Source organism: Propithecus coquereli, unplaced genomic scaffold (assembly GCF_000956105.1).
Source record: "Propithecus coquereli isolate 6110/MARCELLA unplaced genomic scaffold, Pcoq_1.0 Scaffold24, whole genome shotgun sequence".
Taxonomy (NCBI): domain Eukaryota; kingdom Metazoa; phylum Chordata; class Mammalia; order Primates; family Indriidae; genus Propithecus; species Propithecus coquereli.
This window is the reverse complement of record NW_012147952.1, coordinates 4,582,105-4,597,029: the sequence shown is the minus strand read 5'-3', so window position 1 is coordinate 4,597,029 and position 14,925 is coordinate 4,582,105. Positions and strand designations below refer to the sequence as shown.

The following is a 14,925-nucleotide window of genomic DNA, read 5'->3' as shown; positions in this document are numbered from 1 at the left end:
CAGTTAGTTATTGCATTTGTCCTTTCTTAGGAATGTTCTAATGCTGTGGATCCTATAAAACAGCAGTCCCCAACCTTTTTGGCACTGGGGACCATTTTCATGGAAGACAACTTTCCCATGGCCAGGGGTGGGGTGGGGAAAAGTAGGGAGGCAAAGCTCAGGCAGTGATGCTAGCGATGGGGAGCGGCTATAAACACAGATGAAGTTTCACTCGCTCCTGCTGTGCAGCCTGGTTCCTAACAGGCCACGGACCAGTACTGGTTCATGGCCCAGGGGTTAGAGACTGCGGCTATAAAAGACGTAGAAGGGAAATAAAGGCACAAATACATGATGTAGTCAGATACAAATACTGTATAAGATTTAGGCTGTGCATGATTAAGTTTAAAACAGCACCCCTTCACTTCTGTGCTTTGGGAACTATTATCTGGGATCTCTATTAACTTATGATTTAAATTGAAGTCAAACCAATATTTGATGCATCATCTCAAAGAGCCTTAAGATCTTATAGAAAAATTATTTCAGATAAAAGGAATTCACATGTGGTATGGAGTGGTAGGGAATCATGATTCAATCTGGGAAGCCCATGTGTCTTAGCTGTGATGTGTAACAGGTCATGAGTTAAATTTGAAACTCTTTATTCGTCATCTCTCCTTTTTTTTTTTTTTTTTTAACTTGGGACTTAAGTCAGCCCATTCTGCCCACAAATAAGCTGTGTACAGTAGGTCTGCCCTAAAGTGCTCTGACTTCCGTTACAAAGAAACATCTATTCTTTGTTCATCACGGAAGCACAAAAGATGCTCTAAAATTGAGAGCTAATCACTGAATGAACCAGAAAACAGGGTACCAGTGTCAAGGACCACTTCTTGGGTTTATATTGTTCAAAGTGAGGGTGCTGTAGAAAGTTCACACACACATAAAAGGGTCCATTTGGTTGTAAGAGTTCAGTGCGAAAAAGGAGCATGAATATAGATTTCAAGATTCATTGAAGAATTGAATGTTTACTATCTGAAAGGAAACATCATACTGTGTTAATTTTTTTGTTATAAACCTAATGTTTTTTTAAAAAAAATTTCCATACTTTCTTAAGTATGGTTAGGTTCATAAAGGAGATTTACTTTCAGATAACAAAGTCCCTGTATTTTATGTGGAATGAAAATCTTGTTGCTTGGCTGTTTAGGGAAAGGGCTATTATTTAATAATATTGTGGGTTTTAAATAGGGCCATGAGCTAAACTATAATATTAATGATTTAGGCAAATTTTGTATTACAGCCCACAGGATATTTGAGCTCTTTTTGGAGTCCTTTGAGTTCAGTATGTTTGTTTGTAGCATTCCTGTTGGTTGAGTTCTTTTGCTCAGAGACTGAAGGAGAATCCACCAAGCATTTACCACGGAATGACTCAAATGTGCTTCCCGTGGGACAAGTTAGTATCTTAGCTGCTGCTTTGGCTTTTTTCTCTATTTTTCCTCAAAATAAATTTTCATTCTGAAATTGGTCTATTTTCTCCCAATTCTTTGTGCTCTTATTAATGGAAATGACTGACATAAAATGGCTTGATTTTGAAAAATAAGCTATGGAAAAATAGAATTCCATATCACTAAAAATTATACCATCCTCTTCTTCCCTTTGCTTTTCCCTTTTCCTCTTTCTATTCAAGCTCCCGCCACCCTTGGTGGATGTTTCTGCACATTGTGACACCCAACTGGTTCCTGGCAGGGTTTGAGGTTTGGATTTTCTGATAAATAAACTTTATATTTTAGAACAGTTTTAGATTCACATGATTATTGCAAAGATAATACCAGGGGTTCTCATTTGCCCCACACCCAGTGTCCTTTATAATTAACATCTTACATTAGTACGGTACCTTTGTTATGATTAATGAACCAATATTGATACATTATTATTGACTAAAATCCATGCTTTATTCAGATTTCTTAAGTTTTTCTTTACTGTCCTTTCTTTTGTCCCGTGATTCCATCCAGGATGGCACATTACATTTAGTGGTCATGTACCCTTAGGCTCCTCTTGGCTGTGACTGTTTTTGAGATTTTTCTTGTTTTTGATGACCTTGACACTTTTAAGGATTACTGGTTAGGAATTTTGTAAAATGTCTGTCAATTGGGATCTGTCTGGCATCTCATTATTAGACTAGGGTATAATGTTTTGGGGAGAAAGATCACAAGGGTAGAGTGCCATTCTCATCGGATTGCCTCAAAGATACATACCATCAACATGACTGAGCAATGTTGATATTGGTCTTCGTCACTTGACTTGAGGTGTTTGTCAGGTTAAAATCATGTTGTTATTTTTTTTCTGAAGACAATCAGAAAGATTTCCTGAGGACTTCAATGATGTATTCATTTGGTTTTTCTTTATATTGGAAAGCTGCTGTAAGTTTCTAAGTATGTAGACAAAGATGATTTCAGTGGCAGTAAATAACATCTTATCTTTTTTCATGTGTTGTAGGTGGGAATGAGATCCCGAAATCAAGGTGGCGAAAGTTCAGCTAATGGGCATATCTCCTGCCCCAAGTCCTCCATCATCAGCAATGCTGGTGATAAAAGTCTCTCAGAAGATGCAAAAAAGAAGAACAAATCAAACAGGAAGGAGGATGATGTCATGGCCTCAGGAACTGTCAAACGACACCTAAAAACATCTGGAGACAGTGAACGAAAGACTAAGAAATCCCTGGAGTTATCCAAAGAAGACCTCATCCAGCTACTCAGTATAATGGAAGGGGAGTTGCAGGTAGAGTCAAACTTTCTCAACTATTGTGTCTCTAGTTCCTAAGCTATAAAATAAGAGACTATAAATCTATCCCCATCTCTGGATTGTGAACTTCAGGGGAAAAGAGATAGGTCTTCCTTGTGCATTTCTAAATCCCTAGTGCCTGCCACAAGTTTGCACTACCTAAATATTTGTTGGATGAGTGATAAACAAAAAGGTGCTGATTCAAACTTTAAGCTTCTCTAGAAGCAGAGAATTTCTTAATGATATGATTTTGATAATAATTTAATACAGGTTCCTGTATTTAGTAAGTAATCAGTTATCTAATTTCAATATTGACTGTAGTTGAAAAATGTAGAAAAGTAATGATTATTAGACTAGAGAGTTAAGGTCAATTGTTACTTTTGTGTTTTTCCAGAAGGTAGAGTAAAAGAAAGATAGAGAGGTATTGGGAAAGAGAGAGGGAGGGAGGGATAGAGAAAGAAGGCTTTGTTGAAACCAGCCTTACTGCCAAGTCTTTTCTCATTTTTTGGAAACATTCAGCCTCAATTTTCTACAGTGTCATAGGAGTGAGATGTACACAAATAAGCAGAACATTGCATTGTGAGGAACCTAATAGTTTCCCAAGCATTTTCAAGTTTATAATCTCATATGATCACAATAAAAGTGTAGGTATCATTATCTGTATTTTATAAATGAAGAAACTGAGGCCAGAAGGGTTAAATGGTTTGTTCAGATCCCATCTCAGGTCTCCTGATTCATGGTCCAGTGCTCTTTCCTTTGCCCACTCCCATCATGAGCCGGGTTCTTCCCATTAAGTCTATGTTTTTAGGGATCCAGGAGATAGTTGGGTTCTTCTGAGTTTCTAAGCCCTGAACAATTGTATTTCTGGAAGTAGGGGAAAAATAATTTTTTTTTTTTTGAGAAGAGGATAACTTAAGAGTGGGAGAGTTGCTATTTTTTGTTTTGTTTTTGTTAGGTTCTTAGCTTGTATGAACCTCTAAGGGAATACCAACAGTTGGATGAAATAAAACCTTTGTTGACTTACTTGTGCTGTTAGCCTCAAAGAATGTAATTTGCAACCTATCCTAAACTAGGGTGGGCCACTCTGTTCCTATTCTCATCTGTGTGTGCCTACAGATAAGGAAACCCCTGGGGTAAAAAGAAACATAAAACACACAAAACTCAAGTTTAAGAAAACAAACAAACATTGAGCTTACCATTTGCAGACTGAGAAAAATCACATTTGCATTTCACAGCAAAAGATGAAATTTTCCAGAGAGCCACCATTACTAAAAATAGCTTCACCACTCCCAGAAATGTAGTTAGTATTTTGTCTATTAACATTTATTACGTAAGGAGGCAGAAGTACTCCAACTTTTTAAGCTGCCCCCGGCTGACAGCTATTGGTCTGAGTGAAAGGTACAACTGTTGCCTTAGAAACCTTCACAAAGCAACATCATGAGCTCACTTCTCTTAGCCATAGTAGATCTTGTGAAGCCAGGGGCTCTTACAGACTCTAATTTCTGTAGAAAGCTGTTACATCATGGTGGACTCCGGAAGATATTTAAGATTCATGTGGCTTTTATGTTCGTAGTGTTGCTAGATATAGTTTCAGGTCCTACCTATGCAAAATATAAACTTCACACCTGAGACATCAAAGAAATTAGCCAGAATTTCTGGCTCCAAAGCAATGCATTTTGCTTTCGATTAATCTTTATGAATACAAGATACCTACTTTACACAACAGATGTATTCTTGAGGAGCTATAAATAAGTAAAAAGTGTAAGACATTATTTGAGGGGGAGGTGGTGAAGAGAAAGAGAAATGAAGGACCTGGTATTTTAAGGAATTCCATGATGAATTCATTTGCAAAGCAAATAATCTGTCCCATATATATGCACACCCATGTAAACACAAATTTTACATTTTAGATTTGTTTAAAATGAGAGTGTTCCTATATTTAGAGCTGTAGATATAAGTTGTTGTAGTGGATGCTTGTACTCTATTAGCATTGTTGTAGATTGGGGGGTGGGTGTTGTAGCTGAGATTGGGAGGCAGTTGAAGTTAGCAAATGTGGGTGGGCTGGTGAAAATATGACAGCTATTTGCTAGGTTTCCTAGACTAGAGATAAGAAAAAAAAATCTATCTGAAGGGCTGGTGCTGGAAGGAGAGGCAGGAATATGCTTTGTGAGGTAAGTTACCCTCATACGTGTCATCTGGCTTGACATACATTGACACATATGGAACATTTGGTGAGTTGTCTCCCAGATCCCCAAAGGCCACTTATTGTTCTCCCTTTATGTGGTGGCTCTAAGTGACTCAATTGTCCTTAATCTGGAGATGGTATTCCAGGATTCTACAAAATATTGGAATTGTTAGGCGCCTTTGAGGTGTCTTATCTACCTTACCTCCTTTATATTACAAATGTGAAACCGACACACAGTTTATGTGACTTGCCTGTGGTCACATGGCAATTTAGAGTTGCTTTAGATCCAAATTCCCTGTCTCTCAGTCCAATGTCTTTCTTATTACATCACTTGCATTCTGAGGATGTTCAAGGGTGGTTGGATTCCAGGACTTTTGTATGTATTCTTGGCCTCCAAAATGTCTTTCCAGTAGACTTGCATTGTAAACTCATGAGCCAAAACCATTTTTTGAAAAGATGAGACATTTAGGTAAGCGAAATTGAAGAAAGTTTCTTTCACATCAGGGAGCTGGAATGGGACATGAGCTTTGAAGTTTGGTGCAGCTTACATAGTGAGAAAAATGGGGAAAGGCAGGGATGCCACACGGCCATGTGGGCTGGGCACTATACAACTCTGGGGGCTTCATGTTCACTACTCTATAGGTGATACAGCCTTTGGGGGACTGCACCTATAGGCCAAAAAGAGTAGGGTGACACACAGAGAAAAGGTCTTATAGCATTGGGGAGATAACATCAAGTCTGCCTGTAGGTGGTATACATTGGAAGTGACTTGGGGAAAAAAGGAGGAGATGGAGGCTCTTTCAGGCTTTTCATGCCAATTTTCTCCTTCTCAGACTCCCTTTTGATCTCTCTCATTCTCTCCAAATCCATATCCAGCCTTTTGAACATTGTAGACAATTCTGTGCATTTTCTGGTACACCAGTGTCCTGCCACCTTTGGAATCTGTTGAGTGATCTATGGGAATTTATTGAATCAATATTATAAACAGCATTTATTGTTGGCATTGGTTCTTTGCAAAATTTGCAAATTTGCTGTTTTGTTTGCAATCTAGGTATCTTGTGAACTCTTAAAGTGTACCTTTAATGGACATACATTAGAAATGGAGTTGCCCCTCCTAGAGATTTTTGCATTTTGAAGTGTCTTGTCTAGAACCAGTAGTATCATGAAGCTTATCTTGGAGAGATATATCTTCTAGATTTTTCAAGCCATAGCTCAGCACAATGACTGGCCGGTGTTGCCCGCACGGAAGTAGCGGAGATGGTTTCTATTATCACGCTTCTGTCATTGACTGATTCTAATAACAAGTACTTTCTATTAAATTGGAACATTTTTACTTACTGGGTGAAAAACTGGTTACATATTTCCCAGACTAAACTGAAAGTAATGAAATAGTACACCTGGACCATCACTTGGGCACCGTGATTAATTTCTCCTTGTATTTGTCCAAAAATAGCACTTTAAAAAAGCCAGTCATCTTGGCTGTATTAAAAATGGCAAAAGTTCAAAAGAAATGGTACTCACATCAAAAAGCCATAACACAGAAGACTTGGCAAAAGGATATTCTTGTAAAATGACTCAACAACAAGACACAAATTAATTCTTTTTCTTTATGTAAAAAAATTAAGCCATTTAATATATATAGCCATTTGATATATTCCCTTGAATACATTTTAGAAAAAACAACCTCAAGTTGGGTTTCAAAATTTCTCCCTTTGTCATTATAGTTAGTCTCTTCTACCTATACATAAGGAGGCACAGAGAAAACTAGATAATGCAACTAGGTAATACACCATCATTCCATTTGGCTTTCGTGTTCTCCAGGCTGCATCAAAGACTGAGTCATTGACAGTCTGAGAAATCAGTCTTCATCCTTGGTGACTGGTAGAAAAAGATGTTGTGTTTCAAAGATAATTTATAATATGAAGTTGATTATATGCCTGTGGATTGTTAACCTCTTACCCCATAAACACATTCTTTTGGGTTCCTAGCCATTTTCTTTAATATTGTTCACTGGTTTCTCTTTCCCTCTCCACCACCTACTATAGGTGAGCCTTCTATCTACGCTTCTTTCTCACCAAGAGAATTCATTCATTCTTAGGGCTTTAATTAATTAATAATTAATTAGTTCAAAATTGACTGCTCTTGCAATATTTAAGAAACATTGTTATGCAAGAGATCTGAGGAAGGCAATGATAAATAATACATATGCTAAAATTCGATGAGCCCCTACTATGTGTTGTTTTAGGCACTAGGTATTAATTACAGTAGTCAAAATGAAAGAACTTATGACCTGGTAGGACCTAGATGAGAATATAACCTGAATGAGTATTCTATAAGGTAAATGCAACACAAATTACACATACAAAGGGAAGAAAGATTATGAATATCCCATAAGATGAGTGAAAGCTTCCCTAAAAATTTGGACCTTTAAGAATGGGTAGGTTGTAGACAGGTATAGATGAGCACAGGGAGCAACATGAGCAGGATCAAACACAGTGTGCAAAAGTCTGGGTCATGTCCGTCAGTGAGTAGTCTGGCTTCAGTGAAGAAGTATTTGGTGGAGGTAAAACTACCCCTGTCTTATTCCATTTTGTGTTGCTATAAAGGAATACTGAGGCTGGGTAATTTCTAGAGAAAAGAGGTTTATTTGGATCATGGTTCTGCAGGCTGTACCAGCTGCAGATAATGCCAGCATCTGCTTCTGGTGAGGGCTTCAGGGAGCTTCTAGTTGTGGGGGAAGGTGAAGTGGGAGGAGGTGTGTCATATGGTGAGAGAGGATGAGATGCCCAGCTCTTTTAAACAACCAGCTCTCATGTGAACTGGTAGAGCAAGAACTCATTCATCACTACAGGGAGGCACCAAACTATTCAGGAAGAACCTGCCCCCCCCATCCAAACACTTCGCACTTAGGCCCCGCCCCCAACATTGGGGATCAGATTTCAACGTGAGATTTGGAGGGCACAAAGATACAAACCATATCAACCACCATTTGGAGACTACAGATAAGAGGTCCCCCTCCCAAAAAATGTCAGAAGGTGTGAGGATCCCAGTGGAGTAGAGTGATACAGAAGTTAGGGGTTTAACAAATGTCGAGAAGAGAGGTTCAGTCTGTTAAATCAGCAAAAAGGCCCAGTCAGATAGGACTGAAGGGTGTTCTTCAAGCTTATGACTTGGGATGTCATCGGGAATGTTTGCTAGAGCAGTTTCAATGAGTTTTAGCTCATTTTGAGTGGGTTGAGAAGTGAAGGGAAGTTAAAGTAATAGAGCAACATGTCCTGACCTATTGGAAATCCAGAATTTTTTTTTGGTAATAGATTTGCTGGGTGTTTTGTTTTGTTTTGTTTTTACACAGCCAGAGAAGTCAGATTTCCCTCTTCATTAGCTTAGCAGTCAATTATTTGTCTGGTATGGAGTAAGTCCTTAGTATACATTTGTTGACTTACTGATTTGAAGTCACCATGTTGCTTCCCTCTACTTTTAAGCTCTAACTGAAATGTGGGATATTTAAAATGTAAAAGACTGAAACAGCATGACTTGAATGCCAAGTCCTGTGGAGAAATGTGGTAGAATCCAAAAGGTTTGGCAGTTAACCTTATTAGTGTTGACTCTGGGCCTCAGTTTACTCCCCATCTGTATAATGGAGCTATTTCCTACCTTCTGGGGTTGTTGTGATTACTAAACCCAGCCAATACAGATGTTATTTGGAAAAATTTGGATGAGAAAGACGGAGAATGATAGGATAGTAGCTAGAGGGAAACTCAGGTTAACCGAGGGTTTTTAATGGTGTAAGAGACTTAACTGTGTTTATGGGTTAACAGGTTATAAGACAAGAGAGGAGCAGGGTCAAGGATATAGGAAAGAGAAAAGATTTTTGATGATAGAGTCTTGGAGGAGGCAGGAGGAAGAGAATCAAAGATTTGGTTTTGGGGGCTGACCTTGGTTTTGACCTTGAAAAGCAGGAAGGCCCTTCATCTTCTGTGACAGAGGAGGAATAATAGGTAGGGAGGGGTCTAACATTTGTACATGAGAGGCAGGCAGTTGAGGGATATCACTTTAAAGACTCAGCTTTCTCATCAAGGAAAAGACAAAGTTATATTCTGCTGAAAGTGAGCAATGGTTGCAAGGATGATTATGTCCATGCTGAATCGTTACTGAGGGGAATGTTAGAGGAACATGATTATGGACAAATATGAGCACTGATGAGTAGAATTTAGGATTCAGCAGGGAGAGAGAACGTTTATTTGCAGTGGCACCCGTCTGTTTAGAAGCCTGGGTGTAAAGGGGGAGACATATTTTATAGCTCCAGATCTAGGGTGGCAGTTGTCCAAGTATGTGCAGTGAAAGGACAGAGGCACAAGCAAGGAAAGTGTGTCAGTGAGACAAAGCCCAGCAAGGAAGAGCTATTGGGAGGAGTGACCAGGTAAATGGGAGGATAGACAACAGAGGGCTGGAAAGAGTGGAATTTGGGCTATTGCATTTAAGATTTCTGTGTGGCACAGTTTTAACTAATGTAAGTTCTTGGGTGCGGCTCTGGGAGTGGAAGTGAAGGCAACTGGAATTAATGAGGTCAAGAAATGGCGAAGTTAGGACATTGGCCGAATCTTCCATTAAATGTTGAAATCTCCTAGGATGATGGCAGGATTTGGATTGGAGAGCAAGTCTGTATCATTTAACAAATATGAGGGTCGGGGACAAGAAGGTCAGTAGATAACTGCTGCCAGACTACGTCTTCTAAAGCTTTTCCCTGATCATGTCATTCTGTTGCTTAGGAATTTACAAGAGGTCCCTAGACCCTATCAGGTTGAAATCTAAATTCTTAGACTGGTTGGCAAAAGCTACTCCTTAGCTATGAAAGCTCATCTTTTAATGTTCCTTAACATGATCATTCCTAGCCAATCACGCAATCTCTGCATTCTTCCCCAGCCCTGACACACACACTCACACACACAGACTCAAACACTATCACCATCCCAGTGGTTTTCTCCTTCTTCGTATGTTTCTTTACATTTCTTCCACCTTGAGAATACTTACAGGACAGACAGTGGGGCTCTCTAGGAAACACAGGGCATGTGTTTGTTCTTGTCCTATCCTGTACATCCCTCCTATACCAGTCAATATTTCTTTAGGGACCACTGAAGGCTCACCTCCTTTGTGGAGTCTTTTCTAACCTTTCGCTCCCCAACACTTCTCTCTCTCCTGCCATGAAATCCCACATTATTTTGGTCTACGTGTGAACCATAGTATCTCATATATACATATTCCCTAAGTATTTCATGTACTTATATCTTGTTGCCCAGAACAATTTCCTGAGAGAAGCTATGTCTTCTTCTTCTTCTTCCATATGCCTTATTGTACCTAAAAAAGGACTAGGTGTATCATTGTTAGTCCATTGGTAATTGATGATTAATCTTAGAATGTCCTAATATTTGTACATCCTATGAGGCAGTCATAAGATTAATTTTTTAATGTCTGCAAAACACTTAGAACTACATAAAAAAAGTAAAAATAACATATAATATTATTGAATTAACAGTAATAGTCACAAATAGTTACAATGATATTCCTATAATACTATGACCCTATGTTTCTGTCATCTTTAATAAGAGATGTCATAACTCCATTGGGGATGGTGATAATTATTTCAGATGGAATTACCTAGTGCATCCAAGCACAACCGGCTTATCCTACAGGGGTACCATTTATCTTGTTTTTCTTTAAAAGTGGCTTTTCTTTTCCTAAATGAGTTCCATTTGTCACATGGGAAAGCCTCCAGTAGAATCCCTGTGCTTCTGAAGAATGAGGCTTTTAGTTAGCCTCTATGGCTTTTTAAATCGATGACTCACCTGCACTTAATATGCTCCATCTTTAGAATCTCAGGCTGAGGTCACCCTGAGCAAGGCTGCCCAGTGAAACCTCATACCACCAAAATGGTCAGCGTGCTGAGAATGGTATGTCTTTGCTAAGTTTAGGAGGCAACAGAGAGACAGGTTGCTTTCCGATTAAAATCAGGACCAGATCTGATTCTTTGTTGAATACCATGCTTCAGAATCTCATGTGTCCAGTAGTATTGTCAGTATTTTGGCAAAGAGCTTTGGTGTCTGATTTTCATTGTTTCAGGCAGAATATGTTTAGTGCTCCTAATAGAATCAGAAAGTTGGCTTCTCTGCAGTGAGAATAATGTATCCATTGGCATTATAGAAGAGAACTTTAGTTTTACTGAGAAATGTAAAAACACACATATTAATAAAGGAAATCTCATACAATAAACCTTTTTATTATTTTAAGGGATTCTGGACATAGGAAAATACTATATAGGGGTAATAGGTGAAAGAAGGAGATTTCCCCCTAAATGGCTATAGCCTGAATTTTTCTCAGTGAAAATGGTCTGTATTACTTCAGTAAACAAAACTATATCTGAATATTCCAACTAATCTGGGCACATATTTCCCAATTATTTGTGCACGTGCTCTTGTTACATGGAGCCATTTTGAAGTAAAATTAGAGTTTGTACAGATAAGTGTTATGAGAAATGTATGTTAGATGGAGTAGGACTTGGGGTATGAAGAATATGTGATTCCAGAAGGATTTTTGGGAGACATATCAGGTAGAACATAGCCAGATCTGAAGCTCAGGGAAGAGGTACGATCTAGACCTGTACTGTCCAATAGAACTTTCTTTGAAGAAGGAAATGTTCTGTATATACCCTGTCCTCTATGTATCCACTGCTAGCCACATGTTGTTTATGAACATTTGAAATGTAATAAGGCTGAGGAACTGAATTTTAGTTTTGTTTAATGCTAACTAATCTAAATTTAAATAGCCACATGTGGCCAGTGGCTACTGCATTGGCCAGCATGGATACAGAGGAAACAAACAAGGCATTCATCTAAAGAGACTGTGGTTGAAGCCAAAGGATAGAGAATAAAAAGAAAAATTAAGACGAAGGACAGACACTTAGCATATACCTATGGTTAAAGGTGGGGAGAGGGAAGAGAACTGACCAAATAGGAAAAGAAGACATGGTTAAAGAGAAAGGAATGAGATCAGAACCATGGAGTGTCAAGGATAAACGGGAGGAGAGAATTTTAGGTAGAAGACATTTATAGTTCTCAATGCCGCTGCAAAGCTGGAGGATGAAAACTGAGACCAGGCCATCTACTGATAGGCATTTAGAAGGTGTGGTTTCAAAGGGATGGAGCAGGTTGATGCCAGACTGCTGGGGTCCAGAAGTGCTTGGGCGTACTCCACTTTGACAAGCCTGTGGATAGAGAGAAAGGTGGCAGGGCAGTATGCAGAGGGAATAGCAGAGGCAGGGAAAGGCTTTCCATTTTGTTTTGTTTTGTTTTTTCCTTTTTGAAAAGGGACACTTAAAAGTTTATAGATGTTAAATATAGACTTCCCCTCTCATAATCCCCTGTCCTACCCTTGCTCTCTTTGGCATAGGAGTACAAGTATTTTTCCTAGGAGATTGAGGCCTCTTCAACTTCTTTCTGTAGCAGAAACCTCCATTCATTGCCTGTCCTTCCTCCCCTTCCCCCTTCACTAAGAGTAAAGGATCCCTTTTTGTCAAGGCTAGTTCTGTTGACTTGATCCTACTGCCTTCCCAGACTGACTTACACCTCTTTAGCCGTTCCCGCCCCCATCCCTGAATCTCCCTCTCTCCTGTCCCTGTGGTTTTTATCACCAGCTTACTGGGTGGGAGGGAGGGCAGGGGGAGGCTAGAAACTTTCCATATATAGGGAGCTAGATTGATCAAAGCTCCTGCATTCTTTAGGCACAGAATTATTGTTAGAAAGGTCTTTTCCCCCCAGGGAATATGGACATAAATTATTTAGGTCCCTTTTTTCTATTCTTCCCCTGACTACAAGCTTACTCCTCTTTTCTCCATCCTATTCGGTACTGAGATCCTCACATAGCTTGATAGGTTGATTCATCTCCATCTTTTACCACCTTGTTAGCCTATTTTTAACAAGATTTCCACTTGTCCGTGTCTTTCTTTTTAAGAACTATTTTAAATTACAAACTCTTTGAGGATCGACAGTGTCTGTAAAGCACTTCGATAAGCGCTTTTTGAAAATTACTTATTGGTTAATATAAAGGGTTTTTTTTTTTCTGAAACAAAAAGTGGATTACTAGTTTAATTTTTCTAAAAGTATTACATGTTAAATCCAGGTGTTTGGCTTTGGCAGAACTTTCAGCATAGTAACCAAGAGTGAGGGTATTCCAAGGAAACATCAGGTCGTGGTGAACACTCTGGCTTTGTTTTCTACCTGTCACAGTATCTAACCTCTGCATCATTTTATGTATTTTCTCCTTGGATGTGTTAGGCCAACGTTAGTGGCACAGCTATCTCTCTCAACCAGGGACCAGATGGAACCCTGCCCTAAGACCATAATCTCTTGAGTGTTGAGTGAAATGATAGGATGTCTGGAAATTCCTTTAAAATGCTCCAGTTCCTCCTTTCAAAAAAAGTATATGAAGAGGTAGATAGGTGGCTCATTGTACTATTCTGTTTACTTTGCCATATGTTTATAACTTTTCCATAATACCAAGTTAAAAGATATATAAAATGGCAAAAGAAAAATAGTAATGTTTATATTGCCCATGTGTCCTTCCTGTGCTGCCTTGTATATGCCAGGATTTTCATTATTTTATTTAATAATCACAATAACCCTAAGAAGTTAGATGGGGAGTTAACAGGCTCAGAGGGTTTCAGTAAACTCCCCTAAGAGCGCTTCCTTGTAAGGTGTGCCATATCCTTCTGACCCAAAAGCCAGTGTTCTTCCCCCAAAACTGTGACATCACACAGTTTTAGCATTTTGCTTTTTAATAATTCTACTTTGTGCTAAAGACTGAAAGCTAATGATTTTAAATCACATCAATCAACAAATGTATATAGAGGGCCTATTGTTTGCCAGAAAAATCATGTACCAACCACTATTGTTTTAGCAGCCAACTTGAAGAGCAAACGCAAACTAAAAAGAGAATACTATTCCACAGTTGAGAAGGAGCATCAGTTATTTGCCAACAGGATTATTTTTCCATATAAAACAATGAATTTTAAAGTTTACAAAACTTGGGATAACTCTTTTGGTCTCCAAATCACAGCTTGAATCGATGTTTAGCTTCTCTTCCAAGGTCTGCTTCCTCTCCTCAGCGGCATCTTGGTCTTTTTCCATGCTTCTCAGTAGGATTTTAACAACCTAAACATCAGAAATCACTTGTAATGACCCCCATTGTGACCTATGCCAATGCCACTGTCAAATTGGTAGTTGAAAACATTGAAAAATAAACTAAAGATTATATTTTCAGGGGATCGTTTCTACAGTTTGTTACTAGAGAAGTTTCTCTGAATGTGTAGAACACCAGAAACTACGAGGAGAAGACGCAGCCTTCTCTCCTGAGCATGAAACTGGCTCCTGGTGTTGCTTCCTTGCAGCTGCCATTTACCACTGATGGTGGTTCTTCTCTTTCTTTGGGAGAGTAAGAAGGAGAGAATGCAGTCTGAGTGGGCAAAAAAACCCTAAAAACTTAACTTTAAGTTAGGTGCATTCTTCTGGTTTACACTATTACTTCACGTAAAACCTTTTTTTTAGAGTTATTAAATGTTTTTAAAAATAAAATGTGTCCAAATTAGTAAGATGTCACTATACCATACCACTTACAACTCTTAGCACCTTGACTTGTTTACAAGTGCCTGGGCCAGCTTTTAACCTCTTTTTTATTTCCTTCTCTCTTCTGAACAGTTCCAATGACACTCTTGAAAGTCACTGTGTAAAGACTTAGTAGATAGCGAATAGCCCTTTCTCAGCTATTTCCTTCCTCATGATGTTCGCTCTTTTGGGCCCGAGTGATCCTCAGGAGACTTCCTGATGCAGTGGTGGTAGAGGGTTTGTTCTGAACTTTGTGTGACCTGTGGCAGCTTTGGGTTTGCCAAATGGGGTTATGATTGCAGACAAGGTGGTGGAGTGTCTTTCTTTGCAAAGCTA

At 38.9% G+C, this 14,925-nt stretch overlaps 1 protein-coding gene across 2 annotated transcripts in view; it reads left to right on the top strand.

Annotated features, from left to right (window-relative positions):
• FILIP1 (filamin A interacting protein 1) overlaps window positions 1-14,925 on the top strand; it is a 181,891-nt gene that overhangs the window by 79,295 nt on the left and 87,671 nt on the right. For both annotated transcript variants that reach the window (XM_012646072.1, XM_012646071.1), the window contains exon 2: window positions 2,467-2,748. In XM_012646072.1, coding sequence (XP_012501526.1) covers window positions 2,473-2,748 — 276 coding nt within the window. In that variant the 5' untranslated portion in view covers window positions 2,467-2,472. The remainder of the gene's footprint in view (window positions 1-2,466; window positions 2,749-14,925) is intronic.